Below are 17,892 nucleotides of genomic sequence, written 5' to 3' on the forward strand. Positions count from 1 at the left end.
TTATCCAAATCGCTGGGCGTGACATTGCAGGGGAGCATTACTGTTGCGCTAACTGTCCCAGCCATCATGCGTGGAAGAACCCAGGAGCAGATGCCTCACAGTGGCAGACTTACCAGCTGATCCGATTGGTTCACAAGAAGATGTGTCAAGCGCATCCGACTCACTAAAATCAGCTTCGTTGAAGGCGTCTGGACCGAGCAGCAGTTCTTCTATGCTTCACACAACGAACAAAATAGTTTACACACCACAGTCATCTGCCACTACATTGAAACCACTCCATCCAGTCACCGCTGCATACGAGTGCGTAGCCTCTTTACCATCAAATGGTTTCAGAGTCACAATTATCTCCGTTCTGAATCGAGGATCAAGAAATATGTCGCATCGCTAACCAACTAATGAGGTGTACTGTAAAAAAGGCTCTTCGAAATCCAGCCAGATAACACTCTGGTTTGAAGATCTAATACGCCCACGAGAGGCTAGTGTTTAGATCGTATAATTGTACTATGCTGCTACAATTACATCTCAGTAAACGCCTATCTTTGTGTACTTAACATTTCGTTATTTGTTGAGTTTAAACTTGGGTATTGAATCCTGAGATAACGGGGATTTAAGAACTGAACTCAGTGGGGCATTGCATTAGGGTTACGAACTATCCTAGGAGCGCGAGATAACAGCTAAAACTATGCAAGAAACTCGTGCATAATCTATATCTGATGCAAATGACTATAGGAATGGAATAAGACACATGCTATTGTGTTGCAAGATGAATGGTGCACGGTATGTAATAGCAGATGCTGGAGGATTGATGTTCGTAGACGTGGCCTGTGCCAACGTAGTAGTACGTAGAGTTTCACAAGGGACTGTTGCAAACTCTTCAGCCACTTACAGCTAACTAGGGAAAACAGTTGCGAACATGACAGAAAAGAAGAGCACACGCGTGTCAATGCAAGCCTCGCGGTACTGTGATGAGTCTAGAGACTTACAGAAATCCTAGCGCTGCGCTCATTAACAGAGAGTCAGAGGTGATCTGATTGCCGCCGAAAGGCCTGACTTTTGTTTCTACATACCTTGCGGCCTGCACAGCGATACGAAGTATTTGACTGAACAGGGAAAGATAAACAGCGAGACTATTTCAATGACAACTGTCTGCATGACTACGTCCACAATCCCAAAACAATCTTAAGGTTTACTTTTCCGGCACAGTGTTCCTTTTTCCGGTGCAGTCCCCACATTACTCTACTAGATAGTAGAGCTTATATAAGTTTGACGATGACTCACCAGGTAGGAAATATAGGTCTCGTTATTCAAATCGCTGCTAGGTATTGAGCAACACATCGACTTCAGATCGACTTACTACGACGTTACGCCTTTCCAATATAAGCAGCATGTCCCAAGCTAATAACCTTACCATACTTTTACAATCTTGGGACCATCCTGACAGTATCCATCTCCGCTCTAAACAGCGTGCCGAAATACTCTCTCTCGGCGGCGATGATCCAGGCACTCCTCCAACCGCGTCTAACGTGCCAATATTCCTTGTCGCGTATCTGTCTGGTGTCCCAGTGGGATGCGGTGGCCTTCGACCATTGCAAGATCTTCTTCGGCTAGGGTACGGCAGTGCTGCTGAAATCAAAAGGATGTTTGTCGATCCAGCACATCGAGGGGTCATAGAAAACGGCACATCAATCGCGCAACGGATACTTGGGGAGCTCGAAGCGCAAGCGAGGGGAAGGGGATGGTCTGTGTTGGTATTAGAGACTGGAGACTTCCTGGTAGGAGCCAGACGGTTCTACGAGAAGTGCGGGTTTATCCCTCGAGGGAAGTTCGGGAGCTACACTGATGCAACACACAGCGTTTTCTATGAGAAGTCGCTTGGAGAAGTGTAGATGTCTCATTCGTGTTCATTGAACAGAGTGCCAACATTACTACAAAGTATGGTTGGTCGTTGCTTCAGTACCATGTATCACATGATGATGTATATCCCCGGAGGGGGGCACCTCGCTCTGCTCCATATCTTTCCACATCATGATAGCACTATTATATGTTATCAAATAACTACCCTCTTGCCTGAAAATCCGCCGAGTCAGCGCAGGAATATAGGCACTGCCGAGGTTACTTTCTCGCTAAACTGACTGAGGGTTTTCATCTCATTTTGGGGCGCTATCGCCTCATGCCCCACAGACCCCGCCATTTTGCACTGAGAGGTCTGTTCACTACGTTTTTCTAGTTAATCATTTGTTATCAGCCGCGAATCACGAGTGGTTTATTCAGGAGAGATGAAGAAACAGAATCGAACTACTCGATAGACGCACCTTGGGCTATCTCCAAAGCGAGACTTTGCTATCATCGATCTTAGACTTCCAGATACAGTCCCAAAGCGTTCTTCCGAGAACCCCTCTACCCGCAGTCCCTTTGCGACTGGTCTTATGGTTATACCTAGACTCTCTCAAGAGCTTCTGATCTCTATCGTTGAGCTTGCCGTTTTTCAAGTTGACCGTTCGCATGGATGCTCTGACTGCAACTTCCGGCCAAATACCAAATGCGCGAAAGCACTATCACGTGTATATTGGCGAACTCGCCGCATCGCCCAGCCAATGCTTTTCCACACTACATCATTTGATGGCACACCGTCGACAGTGCCCCCCCCCCCCCCAAAAAAGTACTATTCGGGTGCATCTTGTGTTACGGCAGAACCCGTCCTTTCGCCGTCATTGTAGGCGTTTTTCCCTTGGCATTGCAGACTATCAATACCGGCCAACGGACTGGACGATTGCCAAGGACCTTGTAAAATGGCTAACCAGAGTGAGATGTTTCGAGTGTCATGGCGGATTCCAGAGATTAAACCAGAAGACATGGGAGCTGATCCAAAAGATGATGCAAAAGTTGGAAAGTTTACAGCATTAAAACCTGGGTAGAGTGGCTCCGGGGCTTCATCTTCAGCCTATTGTAAATGCCCCGATCCCGAAGCTTCAAATCTTGGATCTGAATGGATTATCTGAATGGAGAGAATTGCCTCTTATACTAGACCCGAATGTACGTAAAAACTTCTAGAGTAACAATACCAGGTGTATAAAGATTACAATCTATCACCTAGTCGTTTCGTAGCGCATCCTTCACGTTACTCATCGTATCAGACTACGAGGAACCACCGCAACCTACCGCTGCGCTCATCGAATGGCTCACCCAGCTTAAACACTTCAGGCTCGATAGCTTCTACAACAACTCGTCGATGATGAACTATCCCACCTTCCAAGCGTGGCTTTTATCCCACAGCGAGTCCCTTAAGTATTGACATCGGCTACCTCTCTCGCAATGATGGTGAAGACAAGCATATCTTTGATGCAACAATCTTTCCTAATCTAGAATCCTTGACATTATCTCGATGGCAGATGGGCTTTCCAAGTGAACTGAAACCATTGACCGTGGAGACTGCGAAGTTACTGGGACCAGAACTGAAGCTCTTCGGGTGGTCTTTTAGCATTTATGATCAGCATAGCAAGTCTTGGAATGACTTTGGAGAGAAAGAAGAAGAGTGGATGGAACAACTTGGGAAGCATGCTATTGCTTGCAAGGGTGCACTCAAGATTGTCCAGATAGATTTCTGCCCTGATAATTATGGAGAGACGGAGAGTGGCGGATATCTATGGGACCGCATGGATAACGTTCAAGATCATCTTCTCAGACCTAACGGCATAGATCTTGTCTATTCTGCACCTCTATTATCCAAAGATGATTGGCTAAATAGGCTAGCGAAGGTCCCGATCCCGTTCGTTTCGACTTTGGTGGAATACAGAGAGGAGTCGGAGTCAGAGGTTGAGCCTTGGGGTATTACACCACCTGGTGTTCATGGAGGAGATATTAGAGATTGTTTCACTCTGTCGTAGAACTTTAATCCATATATTTCGTTGTTAGAACTCGTAACCTTGAACAAGCGTCTATCGCTATAGTACTAAATTGTTCAGACCTTGTATTGTAAAGACTCGCATAGAATGATTTAGAGTGTGGAAAATGACGTGACTGATAGTTAAAAACTCTATCAAAATATCATCTTTTCATTGTTACTCTATTATGAGTAGCTTAAACATTGAACTACGCTTATATAGTAACTATAATAGGGTATACTTATTCTTAGGATTTTCTCTAAAAGATATATTCGAATGGTCTAAATATCTTTCAAACCTCTAAATTGAATGAAGCTAGCGCAAATATTATGGATTTATTGGAACCTTTACCATAGGTCTTCCGTTCCCTGGGTGTACTGGTCTTCGTAATCGCACAAATCCCCCCCAGAATCTGCTTTGCAGGTCACTTTCACCCACTTGCCGTCGAGAAACATATCTAAACGTAATGGCCCATCGTACGGTCCCGCCCAATCACCAGCCTTGAATGTTATCTCTCTAAGCTCAGCACCAACTTTGTTAAGCCGTAGGTATGTAAACATTTCCTGCGCAGTGGTAGAATTCAACAGGGGCGATGCGTATCTCTGCTCGCCCAGGCAATGTCCCGTCTCCCAATTCTCGTGCTTCCATTCTCGATACGCCTTGCCACATCTGTGACAGCGACCGAGATACTGCCCGTATAGTTCGCAATCAGACTGTAATCGGAAATACAATTCCATAGATGTGAGTGATGGTATACTGGCCAAGCTTTCGAGTTCTTTCAAAGGCCATGTACCGTTGACGCGCGGCATGTTGAGGCTGATGTGCTGCAGCTGCGGTGCAAGCTCTCCAATCGCGGATAGATTCACGTGCTGTGGCCAGTCTGAGCACACAGCCTCGCCGCATCTGTACTCCACACTCTGCAAACTCTTTCCCTGGAGTTGAAGGATATGTTCGAGTTGCCCTTTCTTTGTCTGACCAACCCACTTGAGATCCTTGACAGTGTGCTCTTTCAAACCCTGTATGAATGCGGGAGAGTTCAAGTGTAAGCTTTCTAGTGATATAAGCTGCTGTGGTAGCTTGGAGGCGACCTCCGCCATCTCGCTTCGCCTCGTGTTGATACTTAATTCCTTCAGCTGACTCCAATCCATAGCTTCGATCCACATGTCGAGATTCGTCTTACTTTCCCCATCGCGTGCTTGTTTCTCTTCGACCCATGCGTTTTTTCGTCGATATACGCATTTGGGGACCAACGTGCTTCGTAGTCATCCCATTCGTCTTCATAAAGCTTTAGATCCGTACCCTGTTCTTCTTCTTCTTCTTCTTTTCTCTCCCACATACCCCCGAAGGAGTACCCGTCCAATATCAATCGCTTGAGTGGCGGGTACTTCTGCCCTTCCCCCAAAAGTTCGACAGGTAGGTTCCAGCGATCGACTTCCGGGCCTGTGCATCCTCCTACTTCGAAGTAGATGTCTAGTTCTTCCACGGCGGGGCAATGTAGTAAAGCAGTGTGAATAATTGTGGTGTTTGGAAAGCGACAATAAGGCCCATCGGGTTCGTCCGCGCACCAGTCACCACCTGAAGTGCCGATCTGTGCGGTGATCGATGTTGGGCACGGGGATCCGGGTGTCCATACGGGACCGTTCATGTCATTGGTGCCATGTGAAATCGTAGCAAGTGTGAGCATATGATATGCCATTTTAATGCCGGAGAATATTCGAGTCGAAGCCATCAGATATTCAACGAAGTTCAGATGGTGTGAAGTCTCTGACAAGCGCCCTCAGCAACTGATATAGCCTTGAAAATTTGCCAGCATTAGACTGTAAAAGCGACCTCTTGTGATCGAGTATGAAACGGTTCTGATGCCTGGTACTGTGATTCGTAGATGCCTGGAGTTGAGTACACGTTGCAGATATATCGTCCGGATCGATGCTAGGCGTGCCGCATCGTGTGGGTCCAAAACACTAATTTTGTTTTTGATGTGTCATTCCGCTTTTCGTACATGCCGATCATGTTAAAAAGGGGACTATGCAGAAAGCCAGGTCGTAATCTGTGTGCTTTAAGCAGGGCCCAGCCCGGTGTTGAAACACTGCTTATATCTTCATGCCATCCATGACCAATAAACGATCCTGCCCTCTTTCATCTTGGTGTCTTTTCTCCGCTCAATCCATCACTTACACAGCCCTCTATAAAGCGGCTTTCCCCGTCCCTTACTCTTCTTTTAGACGTGTTCCATAGCTAGTCATTAGTAAGATTCATGCCTGACTGGCACCATCAGCTATAGTTCAGCTTGCAATCATTTTTACTTCAAAGACTTTTATAGTAGAGAACACACTCAAATTTACAGGTGGCTTTACTATCTTCGACAGTGTAAGCCACTCTGACCTTTTGCACGACATAATAGAGCTTTCATTCTACCCTGAAGTCCAGTCTCCCGTCAACAGCGTAACCTTTTGCATCTCTCTGTTCTACTTATGGTCTTGAAGTAAATCGAAGACATCTTCAGCAACGGTGCGGTTGATGCTAAATAGTTAGTATTTTGTAGTACCGTTGCAACTCTTCAAGCTATACTACCCTAGAGGCAACATGTAATTGGTTACAGTACCTAAAACCTCTTCTTTGGCTTGGCAATTGCTTCGCATCCGGAAAAACAGATCAGCGATTTGCAGGTGAGGCATGTTGGCCAATCTTTCCAGATCGTCGATTGGCAAAGATCCGCCCTGAGATATGTTGATGCAGTTATGCTGACATTTGGGGCAGCAGCTAGCTGGAGGAGTGGAGAGGTTTAAGGGTGAAGGGACTGGGAACACATGGCTTCATCACAGTGGTATTCCAATTTTGGAATTGATCCGCCGTGGTGTGCGATTAAGCTCGCTAGTCCACCCTCTGCCATCCGTTCGATTTATCTCAGTCGCGTTAGTATGTTGTTGTTCACCGCGTCCACAAAGCCTAAACTCATGATATGTAGGGTTTTAGGCTCCTCAGTAGGCCGCTTTCAGCGATTCCTTGTACCAAAACGCGCTTGGGATTACGTGACTCATTTGTACTGAGCCCTTTATGCTTTTCTTAATCTATAGATTTAATCAAGCCGCCAGACTGATATGAGTTGTCTGGTGCAGTATCTCGTCTTAGACCTTTTACGATGATGTAATCCGTGGGTGTGACACATTCATCGTACATTCCTATCTTCATCCCCTTCAATTTTACATCCTCTTGAGACTCTACAGTCAAAGGTCCGCCAAACCGATATCCATCGAGCACCAAGCCTTTCAAAACTGAACACTTCGCGTCTTTGATGATCGGCAGCGTGTAATTCAACAGCCTAAAGTAGCTTTTCCTGCAGTATCTATGCGTGATATACAAGTTAAGTTCTTCGACGCCTTAGCAATGAGAAAGAGTGGATTGGAAGGGCTGACGTTATTAAAGCGGCATGAGTCTGGGCCGTATGAACACCGAAGCTCAACGTGAATTGCTCGCGATCAAGGATTCGAAGCCGTCCAGACAGGTTCATCATTTTCGGGATAGCCCGGGGTAGCTGTATCTGAAGCTCGTGGTATGTATGTATGTATGTTCAAATTTAACGTCCTATCTAAAAGCCTCCCATGGGGCATGCGGACGGATGGGGCCCAGGATTTACGGTGCTGCTACACCACCTAGTCCTATATATTCGCGGGAGTGTCTCCCAAAGCACAGTGTTCTTGCATCGTCTGGTCCGCCGGTTGAGCAGCCGCTGCTGTCTTTTCCGCCGTTGGACAAATGTCCAGCTTGTTCTGGCATCGAAGCTCGTGGTAGAGGATTTGGGAGGTCGCTGGGGTCGATTGATGGGGTCGATTCACGTTGTTGAACTCACCAGAACTGAGATCGGAGTGAGCAAGCCTAACGGAAAGCAAAGCCATACTATGGCTAGTACTGTAGGTATCAGCTAGCAGCAAACACTGTTCTCAGAAATAGACAGAGTCGAGGACTACACGCAACTAACGTATCCTGTTCGCGTAAAATGATTATCGCACGCTTCGTGCTATAACAGGTGTTATTGCTTGGCTGATAGGTGCCGTAAGACTGGCTGCGAGTTGTGTATCCGATGGGACACGGGTCTTGCGGCAATAGGCCGGTCAATATGTCTTTCTATAATTGTGTAAAAGGAGAGTGTGCTAACATGACCATTGTTTATTCAGCTAACTTCTGTGGCGTTGTGTTGTCTGTTCGGTCGCTCAAGGCTTGAGAACACATTTGCAACGAGTCAAGGAAGATGAATTGACAGACGGAATGCGGCTCTCGAAGTGCTGTCGTGACCAACTGCGAATGCCCATACTGCTATTTGAACATGCCGGAGTGCGATGCGGCTTACAGCTAGGCCCACGTATCGGCGACTTCATCATTTAGTATACGCACTGGTAAGCGAAACCCATCGAATCAATTCTGTAATTTTAATACATTAACGACTATAGTATACTATTATATAGTTAAATCAGATAGACGAACATACTTGAAACCATTATAGAAGAAGACACGATCGATTACTGGGGATAGGGTTAAGTAGTATAGTGGTGTGTTATTTGTAGCACGAATGTACATGCCAAGCGACACTCACTAAAGAGCAGCGAAGCTAATCTAACATAGATCCCGACAGAAGATTACTCTCAGAGACTGTCTGAGATCATCAATGATAGTGTTGGTGTGATATTCACAATCACAATTGAATAAAGTTCATGTGGAACGAGGTTTGATTCGTGATTCTGTGAGCATATTACAACATTCTAATGCTAGTACTAAAATTGCACCTTATCATATCCAGTTGTACAGCCCGAGTTGTAATACTTGTCCACAGGCGTCGTCTGGCCACCAATTACATACCCCGATGAACATGAAGTTCCAAATTGCCCACAAGATTGGCAGTTCTCACCCCAGAACCAACCCCAGGCAACTAACGGCTCAAACCAAACCTGGACTACGCTGTTCTTTAATACTGAAAATTGCACATGAGTAGCTTTGGACCAACTCTCCGTGATAGTCAGGCCAACAGTAGCCCCTAGTACGTCTTTGATAACGTTCCACTCCAAAGAGATTGACTCTGAGATTGAGAAGATGAAGGAAACGTCTATCGTTAAAGAACCTCCAGACTCTGAGTCCCCTGTATAAAGGCAACGAGGATTGGACTCAGCTGGCCGCCAGTTGGTATACCAATGTCCACTTTGAGGAACCCAGACATGTTGGTAACTATGGCAAAATGGGCCGTCTCCTCGCTTGGAAAGAGGTGATACAGATGCCATGCTGATGAATTTCTTCGTATCCTGAACGTAGATGGTGTGGTTTTTTTCCTGCGTTGTTTGCAAAGTACATGTCAAGGCCGGTAGAATAAATGATTTGATCAGCCGGAAAATTCGCCAATATGTTGATGTGTGCATCTTCCATAGTGCTGTTTAGTTTAGGCAAAGACGGATTTGCAGTCATGTTGCGTGGCTGCACAATGGGCCTGTAGTCCACCACAGAAGCGGTGCAGGCGCCAAAAAAGAGAGCGAAACCTTTCAGATACATCGTGATAAATCTTTCTTTTTCTGTTTACTAATTGTTAGACTTGAAATGCTCAATAGAAACTTAGCGTATTATTTCGTTGCTTTTGCAGAGAGCACTTACAATTGCCTTGTAAATTTTCCTTGTTCTGAGCTGTAGTTCATATCAGTGAGAGATAGGCTGGTTTAGATATTCAGACATCCACTGACAAATAAACTTAATTTAGCATCTCTAGCTCAGTGTCTCGCCATGTAACAATGATACCAGTAACCCCGAATCACCGTCTGAGTCCGCCCGCTGACTTACACTAACCACTTCATGAAGCAACAGACTATTAGCGAAATTGTACACAGTAGACCAGGTAAGCACTAGATATAGATTTTTTTGCTGGCGCTACGCTAACAAAACGGAGCTCCAGCTGGTGGCGCCAAAACGACGTTTTACCGAAAATAACGCCATTTGTATCTCCGTTTTTATCACGGTAGTCTGAAATAGAGGGTAACACTCAGGGATCCATTAGGCACCTCTCGCGCTGGAGCAGTCCTAGTTACCCATATAGAGTATGTTAATCTTGTCTAAGATTAAGGATATCTCTTTAGGATTCGTCTTAAATCTGCTTTTTTATATATGATATGCTTATCCGCGAGATGCCTCACAGTCTTCTAGACAGAGCTCTTAATCAGACGATTAGACCGCAAACTAAGATAGAGCTGAACACAATCTTCTCGCCCTAATAGTATCTAATCTACTCCATATGCTACTAAAATATAAACAGCGCTATTTCTATGCAGAGTACCTCTTAGAATACAATAAGCGTATGTTAATAGATTTCTATAAGCATATACGAGCACTAACAGCTTTGATAGAAAAGAGTGTAAAGCCAGAATACACTACTACAATAAGAGTAAATACTAAAATCCACCTATTCATACGTCGGCATTATTGATACATATAGTAGTCCAGTAGATTGCTGTATTTCTATAGAAGATCTAGATATTGATCCTTAAGCCGTCCAGACCTCCAAGCCTCGATAGACTCGCCGTTCATTAAACTATGCGTGTATGATTCGCCTAGAAGCATAAACTGGGTGTTTCCTTTAGGGCGAAGAATGTATGGTAAACCACTACCAAACAGAACACTAACAACATCACCTTTTTTTGTCCACTTCGGACCTAATCCCAACCTTCCTTGCTTCGTTACAAAGAATCGTCGATTTATAGCGAAGTTCTTCGCTAGTGCAACAAAAGCATCCGCATCACCGCCAGCAGCCTCGTGCAATATATGTTTACGAATTCCGAAAAGTCCGCTCGTGTTATGGAGATGGGATAGTAAGAAGGCGTACCCGTTGCGTCTGAGTTGTTGAGGGTTAGATCCTGCTAGATGCCAAGCATTGGCTGATATTGCTGCAATGAAAGCATCGGCCGACGCGGGGTCTAGTGACCCACCCTGTGAATCGAGAGCTATGTTAAGAGCTTGTTTCTGAAATTTTTCTCTAGCTGAGTTTGACGATATCTTGAAGGATTTGAGTACTCTGTGCAAAGCAGGACTAAAACTGTTCTTGTACACAGGGACAAGTTCCGGTCCAGGATTACCTATGTTGGACAATGTTCTAGAATCGCCAACACAGGACGTGGAAGCAATAGTGTCAACCCGAAAACCTTTAAGTCGTAAACATCGGTGATCAGCACAGCGCTCTATAGCTGTAGGTAAACCCCCAACGGAAGCGTAATGTGTTGGAAATCCCATTTCTGTCGCACGGCCTCCGTTTCGATAAGATAGCCACACCAAACTCCTTGTCTGGTTTTTCTCGATGAGTACATCCCATCTTGGTACCCAAGATGAGAATATAGGTCTGCTAGGACGCCACCAAACAAGGTCGAGAATGATGTTGTTTTCCGATCCTGGAATCGTGCACGTGAACATTGCAAGACATCGGTATCGCTCAATTAAGTATCTTGCCACTTCGCGGTAGACCTCTGTGACATCTCGCCGGTAGTCTGGAATTAAAGCGGGTGGGAATGCATGTAAGCTTTTAGTCTCGGCAGCCAGACCCAAAAGGCCGTACACCTTGTCCCGCGGATCGGTGGCATCGAACTTCGGACCTACTGCTTGCAGTAGCGCAGGTAGCTTCCAGGACTCGACAGACCGTCGAAGGTTGGCGAGGAGATCGATGTTCAAGAATCTTTGGGAAACGATATCGGTACGACAGAATCCCGTTCGTCGAAGCCACGAAGCAGCCCATGATAGCTTCTCCCAAGGATAAACGCCAGAATTCCTAAGAATTAATGGATCTTTTGGGGATAAGACCGTCTCCTGTATAACCCAAGTTCTTCTAAACCAAGGCGCGTCCAATAGATGACGAAGATGAGCCCAAGCCAAGTCCTCTGGCTCCGGAAGGCCAAATGTAGCATGATGCGTTGGAGCATAAAGTTGGAGCTTTATATCAGAAAGAAAGAGCGCATTAGGACATTCTCTTCGAAAGACACAGAAGATAAGGTCAAGAAGGTCCCACGCTTGATCACATGATTCATTGGGTAGTCCGAGCCAGATAAGCGTCCTGTAACTTTGCGCATAGATTTCACCCATCATCCTCACTTGATGGGACCGTTCAGTCGGATTGTGCTGGTTGATACAGATTTGATCAATCCAAAACCAAGGTTCGGTATGATTGTAATCCGGTATGCCATCTTGCAAATCTGCTAGCCTTCTCAAAGCCTGAGATAGACTCGTTGTGATCTGGATTCTTGAACCATTGCACCACAAGCTATCATCTTTCTTTGGACTTCCCCAACAATAGCTAAGAGCAAGGTATGGGGGAGCATCTTCAAGTTTTATGGTACAGAGCTGCCCATTGAGAGTATCTTTGTCGCTTAAGTCGATTCTAAGCAGCCTGATCGTCTTTGAGGTAGAAATATCGTCATACAGAAACGTTGGATATGTCTTAAACATGGATTTGGCTATAATAACGGAAAGAAAAGGTTGAATTGATATAGGAAGAATGAAACGATAGCTATGCAACAGTCACGTTGGATCCACTTGTCGCGAGCTATATACAATATGGCGTACATCGTGTGTTGTTACTTTGGACCTACGTCGTTTACAACCTAGAGGCTTGTGAAAGGAGACAACACATCGCGCATGAAGGATCGTCGTGTAACGTTAGGATGACTACTATATCTTGCGCGAGCGTAATCATTCGCCGGATTTGGTGGTTGGAGGTGCGCCTCAATTATTGATTCCACCAATCACCTACTAATGAACGTACCTATCTACGTACTAACCTCTTAAGCTCAATGCATGATAAAAGAAGCGCGTATATTTACTAAGGCGATTTAGTAATCATCTTCTCTAGGTGACACTTCATCAAACATATTAACTCGATCTGCGAATATATCTTCGGAAGCTTAAGCACAAATTGCCAAGCTCTGTTTAATAGTATTGATATCTTCTCTTACTTTGTCTTGCTCGTTAAAGTCTAGATAGACAAATGTCCATTTCTAGAAAGCGTCTAAACGGCGAAGAACTTCTATAAGATGTGCTTTAAGCTACGAAGTTGTATAGGTAAGCCTCTCCCCACAATTATCTAGAACAGTGATTGTAGCTCGTTAGGGTTGAATTGGCTAGAAGATTATGAGATTGCTTAATAGCATCTTTTACAAACATGTTACACCCTACATAAGCACTTCCACATCTAAAGAGAGGAAGTTTTACAAGTGTGAAGTCTGCCTTATTATCTCGAATAACCTGGTGTAAAGACGCTACATACCAAGTTGCGCATATCGGCAGTCTCGCGAGAGGAGGCCTTCCCACCGATACATGAGCCAGTCCACCGGTGCGCCCAGAGGCCATAACGCTGCACAAAGATGGGTCGACGGGAGCAGGCTCTCGCTTTGTGATTCGAAATCGACTGACGGGCAGCCTTGATTTCAAATCAGTCGGCCTCTATGAACGCGAGACACCGTAGACCCCAAACGGGCTGGCGCCTGTAACCTCGCGCTTTACACATAAATCATGCTACGATCGGCGAAGAGAACAACTATAAATCACCAGCTTCTACACTCCTCACTTCGTTCACCCATTTTGAAGTAGACTGAATGTCCCTTAAAGCCGCAATGGAGACCATTCTCGTTGTTGGATCTACTGGCAACATCGGCACGGCCGCTGTCAGCGCTGCCCTACGCACTAAACGCAGCGTCCTGGCTATTGTCCGTAACCAGAATTCGGCCGACAAGCTCATCAAGAACGTTCGGACTTTCAAGGGGATCACGTTCGCCTTTGCTGATGTAGCTTCAAAATGAGCCATCAAGAGCGTTGTCGACCAAGTTCGGGCTGGCAAGCTCCCAGCGTTCCAACATATCTGGTCCAGCGGTAAGTTTCAATGAAGCCTGCCATCATTGTCTATCTTTGCATTTCTTTACTGATAACCTGATCTAGTTGGTGGCGAATACACTGATACCCAACTCCCCGAGACTAGCGACGAGCAGCTTGAGTACAATTTCGAGCTCGGCTTCAAGGCCAACTTCTGTAAGCTAAATTCTCCTACTGTTAATATTTTGTAGCTAATGAGCTCGCAGGCGCGTACCGCGACACCATTGGTTATCTTCTCGAGCAAAAGGCAGAGAGCACTTGGACCATATGTACTGGCTCGCAGGATGATATAGCACTCTATCCGGTGCCAGCTATGACGCAAGGTGCTTTGTTCTCTATGGTCATCGCTGCTTGCCGTGACAACTGGAAGCCGAATGTCTGCGTAAACGAGGTCTTGCTTGGATTCCGTGTCGAGGTCGATGAAGTAGCAAAGGAGCATGGAGTTTCTAGTTCTACCTAGTTCGGAAAGGTGTACGAAGAAATCTTGGCTCGTCCGGAGATTCGCAGCTCACGCATTCGCGTTGATGAAGTGGATGATCTTACGAAGCTGCGCTACGCCCGTAGGTTCCCAGAAGAAACTTAGAAGGAGTAGGTTTATTAAAGTATATGCTGAGTGCTAGAGGTTAAGAATTTATAAAAATATTTTATTAAGAAGGTAGACTACGATAGTGAGTTAGGTTTAGATAAAGAGATAAACTTAAATTATATGTATATCATGGCGCGATACATAAGTAAGCTTAACAGATCAAAGAGGCAACCTATAATGAAGTAGATTAAATAAGCTGATACTGTTACACGGGGTTAGGTGCTGATACTTCTCTAGGCTTAGTCTAGGTTAGAGCGAGTAAGATAAGGTAAATAGCTCTATAGTAGAGTAGCGTACTTATAAGATAAACAATTATAAGTTTAATAATTTCTAATCTATATTAAATACACTAATAAGTTTTAATCTTATAAAGTTAAGTAACTAGTAAGAAAGTATAATTTAAGTTAACTAAAACAAGAGTAATAATAAAATCTATCTTTATATTCTTATGACTTCTAGTCTAATTTTCTATAGCTTTCTATGTTAAGAGAAAGTTTAGAAGAATATTATCCTCTCTATTTATAATAGTCTTCTAGAGGCTATATTTTAGTAAAATACTAAGTTATATAATCTTACCTTATAATAATTATCTTTCTAGTTAGAATTCTAAGTAGTTTCCCAACTATCTCTTATTATACCTAGAAAGAGAATCCTTCTTACCATTACTTCTAATAATTAACTAATTACTATAAAGAATTAATTACTATAGTTATTAGAGTATAGATAAGAAGTACTAGATCTATTTTAAAGATAAGATTACCTAGAGATATATAGAACTACGTAAGACATATATAATCTATATAAGAACTAAATTAAATTCTTATAAATATTATTTATTAAAATAAAAAATATATATAAAATATAAGACTAACTATGGATAGGTATATAAAATTTTATTATATTATTTTCTACTAGGTCTAAGAGACTCTATTCTTTATATTCTTTTAATATTAGTTCTATTAGTAGTTTTAACAGTATGTTATAAAACTTATATCTATAATATAGTATATTATATATAAATTAAAATATCTCAAAATTGATACAATATTTAAAGCTTCTCTAATTAGAAGAATACTAATTAGTTGGAGAATGTTTTAATGTTCTCTAAGGTAATAGCTAGAAACTTCCCAATCTAGACTAGACCTGAAACTTGGAGCTAAAAGCACGGGCTCTGAGTTAATATCCACTAACTATTATGGATTCTAATACCGTTAGGGGTCCGCGAGACTAGGTCGAGTAACCCCCCTCTCTAACTTCTTACTAATATTTAGAGGAAATTTTCAAGACATGAATTATAATAGCAATTTGAATCTATTGCGTTATTATTGTATATATAGATATTTATTACTAACCACTTCTCTAAGCTTTGTAAACGGAGTACTCGCAAGCCTCAGGGTTCGTCTCCTTGACAGCTCTAGCATTCAGCTCAACACAACCCTCGCTACCGGCCGGCTTGTCATTGCCCGCAAGCCAGACCTTCCAGCCTGTCAACTTGTCACCGTCAGCTGGGGGACAAGCCTGGAAAGCCGTAACGGCACCATTGCCGTTATCAAAGACAAGGTCGCTAGTCTCGGTAATCTTGAAAGGACCCAACTCCTGGTTGCGGCCAATATTTGCAGGGAGGCCGGTGGTGTATTGTATGTTACCTTGGCCCATGCCAGAGCGGTCGACGAATATCTCCTGGGCTTCGAAGTTGTCGGGCGTGTCGCCGGTGTAGAGGAAGAGGAGACCCTGACCGTTGAGGACGAACGACGCATGGTCACGGGGGAGTCGTGTGGTGCAGTTTGCGCTCTGGAAACTATCGCCGATCAGGAGGTTGTTGTTCTTGGCTTGGAAGGGCTCGCATTCGATCTCATTGGCGACCTTGGGGAGAGCCACGAGCTTAAAGACGTCGCCGGGGACGACGGCTTCAGAGATGGGGGGCAGGTTGCAGTCCTTTGCGGATGCGAGAGCCATGGTGACGGCGGCGATTGTGGCGGTGGCGTACTTCATGTTGAGGTATGTTTAATAGCTCGTTAAGTGAATTGGAAGCGAAAGTTGGATATTGTTGTAGATTAAATTAGCAAGTTGTGAGGTACTGCGTCTCACTTTTTATACGTCTTTTGGTCTCGTATCCGGATCCCTTGCAATGACGAAGGTGGTCCATCTCGGCGCTCATCTAGGCTATGATCCGCAACATCGTAAGCTCATATGACCGAGAACACGAAGCTTCGCGCAAAGGTTATTGACCACTACCCCATAATAAGTCAACGTCACCCATAAGCAGGGCCCCCCTGCTTTTTCGGGCTAAGGAAATCTATCGTATCTTATGCTCGTAAAGTAAAATGAAAGAAAATATATTTCTCTTCTCTTACTCTTTTTTCACTCTCTCTACTTCCTTCTTTTATCTTCTACCTCTCTTTTCTTTCTTTATTAAAATAATAGTAAGAAAGAGAAAGTAGGTCAAAAGAAGAGAGTAAAGGGAAGGAAGAGAAGAGAGAAGTAAAGAGAGAGGAGAGAGGAGAGAGGAGAGTAAATTACCGCGCTACGTAGTATAGAGTACGAAAACATAAATTATACTAACTAAGATTAGAAAGTACCGTATCAATACATACCCCTGCTTATGGGGTGACGTTTACTTATTATTGGGGTGGTCAATAACCTTTGCCGAAGCTTCGTTACCCTAGCAAAGGCTAACATCGCTATACTTGGCGGAGGAAATACCTACAACCCCGTGAACGCGGAAGCTGCAGGGAAGTAACCCGTGTATCGGGGAAATGTTTGCAGGGTAATGATCAGTGGTTACGGAATAAGCTTGCGATCGACGACACACGGATCGGAACATGCGCAGGTAATGCGCATAAAAATAGATTTTAAATTGCCGTCGTTGCCGGTATTGCGGTGTAACGTGTACTGCGTGTGGTCAGTGCGTGCAACAGTTCAGCCAATGCAACACCATCTACCCCATCAAAATATCCACCTATCATTTTTAACACGTGATAACTCCACCACTATGACAGCTCTTGTAAAAGCGATTGCGGTAATTAATTCGTAAGACGCAGAAGGTTAACTTTTATATCACGCAGCTATAAAAAGGTTTAGTGTTAATATTATAATATTAACGCGCCGGCACTAAAATGAAATATAGTTAAGGGCTGCAGCTGCCCAAAAACGCCAATTACTCACTCTACTACACGAATCAGAGCTAGTAAAATATATAGAAAAACTATTAAAACGTAGACTACTACCTTCTTAATCTATAGTTAAAAATTATAACGTACCTTACGGGTTCGTTAATCACACGGGTTCGTTAATTACTTTTACTAAGACTCTACTAAAACTACTACATTATAGCCTAAAATAGCCTAACCAATATGAGGCGCGAATCGGGGTGCGATTCGTGCCATATTAGGCTTAGCGTTAGGGTTTCTATCCGTATCTGGCTATTTTGTACCCCCCGATTCGCAGATTCCGACCCCCCCGATTCGCGCTCAAATAGGCTTAGCGTTAGGGCTAACTTAACCCCAAGTGCATCCCAGTATGGGCTGTATAGGGCTCCCAAGGTTGTCA

General features: G+C 44.2%; 7 protein-coding genes across 7 annotated transcripts; 4 read left to right on the plus strand and 3 right to left on the minus strand.

Annotated features, from left to right (window-relative positions):
* Positions 1-1,385: 1,385 nt before the first annotated feature.
* COCVIDRAFT_113373 (hypothetical protein) lies at positions 1,386-1,886 on the plus strand (the record flags this gene model as incomplete). Its single annotated transcript, XM_014695791.1, has 1 exon — positions 1,386-1,886. One exon carries the CDS (start codon positions 1,386-1,388, stop codon positions 1,884-1,886), a length of 501 nt encoding a protein of 166 aa, XP_014551277.1.
* Positions 1,887-2,999: 1,113 nt separating this feature from the next.
* On the plus strand, positions 3,000-3,884 carry COCVIDRAFT_20455 (hypothetical protein; the record flags this gene model as incomplete). Its single annotated transcript, XM_014695776.1, has 2 exons — positions 3,000-3,033; positions 3,274-3,884. The coding sequence occupies 2 exons, from the start codon at positions 3,000-3,002 to the stop codon at positions 3,882-3,884; spliced, it is 645 nt and encodes a 214-aa protein (XP_014551262.1).
* Positions 3,885-4,228: 344 nt separating this feature from the next.
* COCVIDRAFT_113335 (hypothetical protein) lies at positions 4,229-4,978 on the minus strand (the record flags this gene model as incomplete). Its single annotated transcript, XM_014695792.1, has 1 exon — positions 4,229-4,978. The coding sequence occupies one exon, from the start codon at positions 4,976-4,978 to the stop codon at positions 4,229-4,231; it is 750 nt and encodes a 249-aa protein (XP_014551278.1).
* A 5,389-nt stretch (positions 4,979-10,367) lies between these two features.
* COCVIDRAFT_113339 (hypothetical protein) lies at positions 10,368-12,338 on the minus strand (the record flags this gene model as incomplete). The annotated part of the gene is made up of 2 exons (XM_014695793.1): positions 10,368-10,901; positions 11,013-12,338. 2 exons carry the CDS (start codon positions 12,336-12,338, stop codon positions 10,368-10,370), a joined length of 1,860 nt encoding a protein of 619 aa, XP_014551279.1.
* Positions 12,339-13,501: 1,163 nt separating this feature from the next.
* COCVIDRAFT_42413 (hypothetical protein) lies at positions 13,502-14,340 on the plus strand (the record flags this gene model as incomplete). Its single annotated transcript, XM_014695794.1, has 5 exons — positions 13,502-13,656; positions 13,699-13,757; positions 13,824-13,913; positions 13,964-14,206; positions 14,237-14,340. The coding sequence occupies 5 exons, from the start codon at positions 13,502-13,504 to the stop codon at positions 14,338-14,340; spliced, it is 651 nt and encodes a 216-aa protein (XP_014551280.1).
* Positions 14,341-15,702: 1,362 nt separating this feature from the next.
* On the minus strand, positions 15,703-16,335 carry COCVIDRAFT_113350 (hypothetical protein; the record flags this gene model as incomplete). The annotated part of the gene is made up of 1 exon (XM_014695795.1): positions 15,703-16,335. One exon carries the CDS (start codon positions 16,333-16,335, stop codon positions 15,703-15,705), a length of 633 nt encoding a protein of 210 aa, XP_014551281.1.
* Positions 16,336-17,176: 841 nt separating this feature from the next.
* On the plus strand, positions 17,177-17,377 carry COCVIDRAFT_113375 (hypothetical protein; the record flags this gene model as incomplete). Its single annotated transcript, XM_014695796.1, has 1 exon — positions 17,177-17,377. The coding sequence occupies one exon, from the start codon at positions 17,177-17,179 to the stop codon at positions 17,375-17,377; it is 201 nt and encodes a 66-aa protein (XP_014551282.1).
* Positions 17,378-17,892: the final 515 nt, after the last annotated feature.

This window comes from Bipolaris victoriae (assembly GCF_000527765.1).
Source record: "Bipolaris victoriae FI3 unplaced genomic scaffold scaffold_146, whole genome shotgun sequence".
NCBI lineage: Eukaryota > Fungi > Ascomycota > Dothideomycetes > Pleosporales > Pleosporaceae > Bipolaris > Bipolaris victoriae.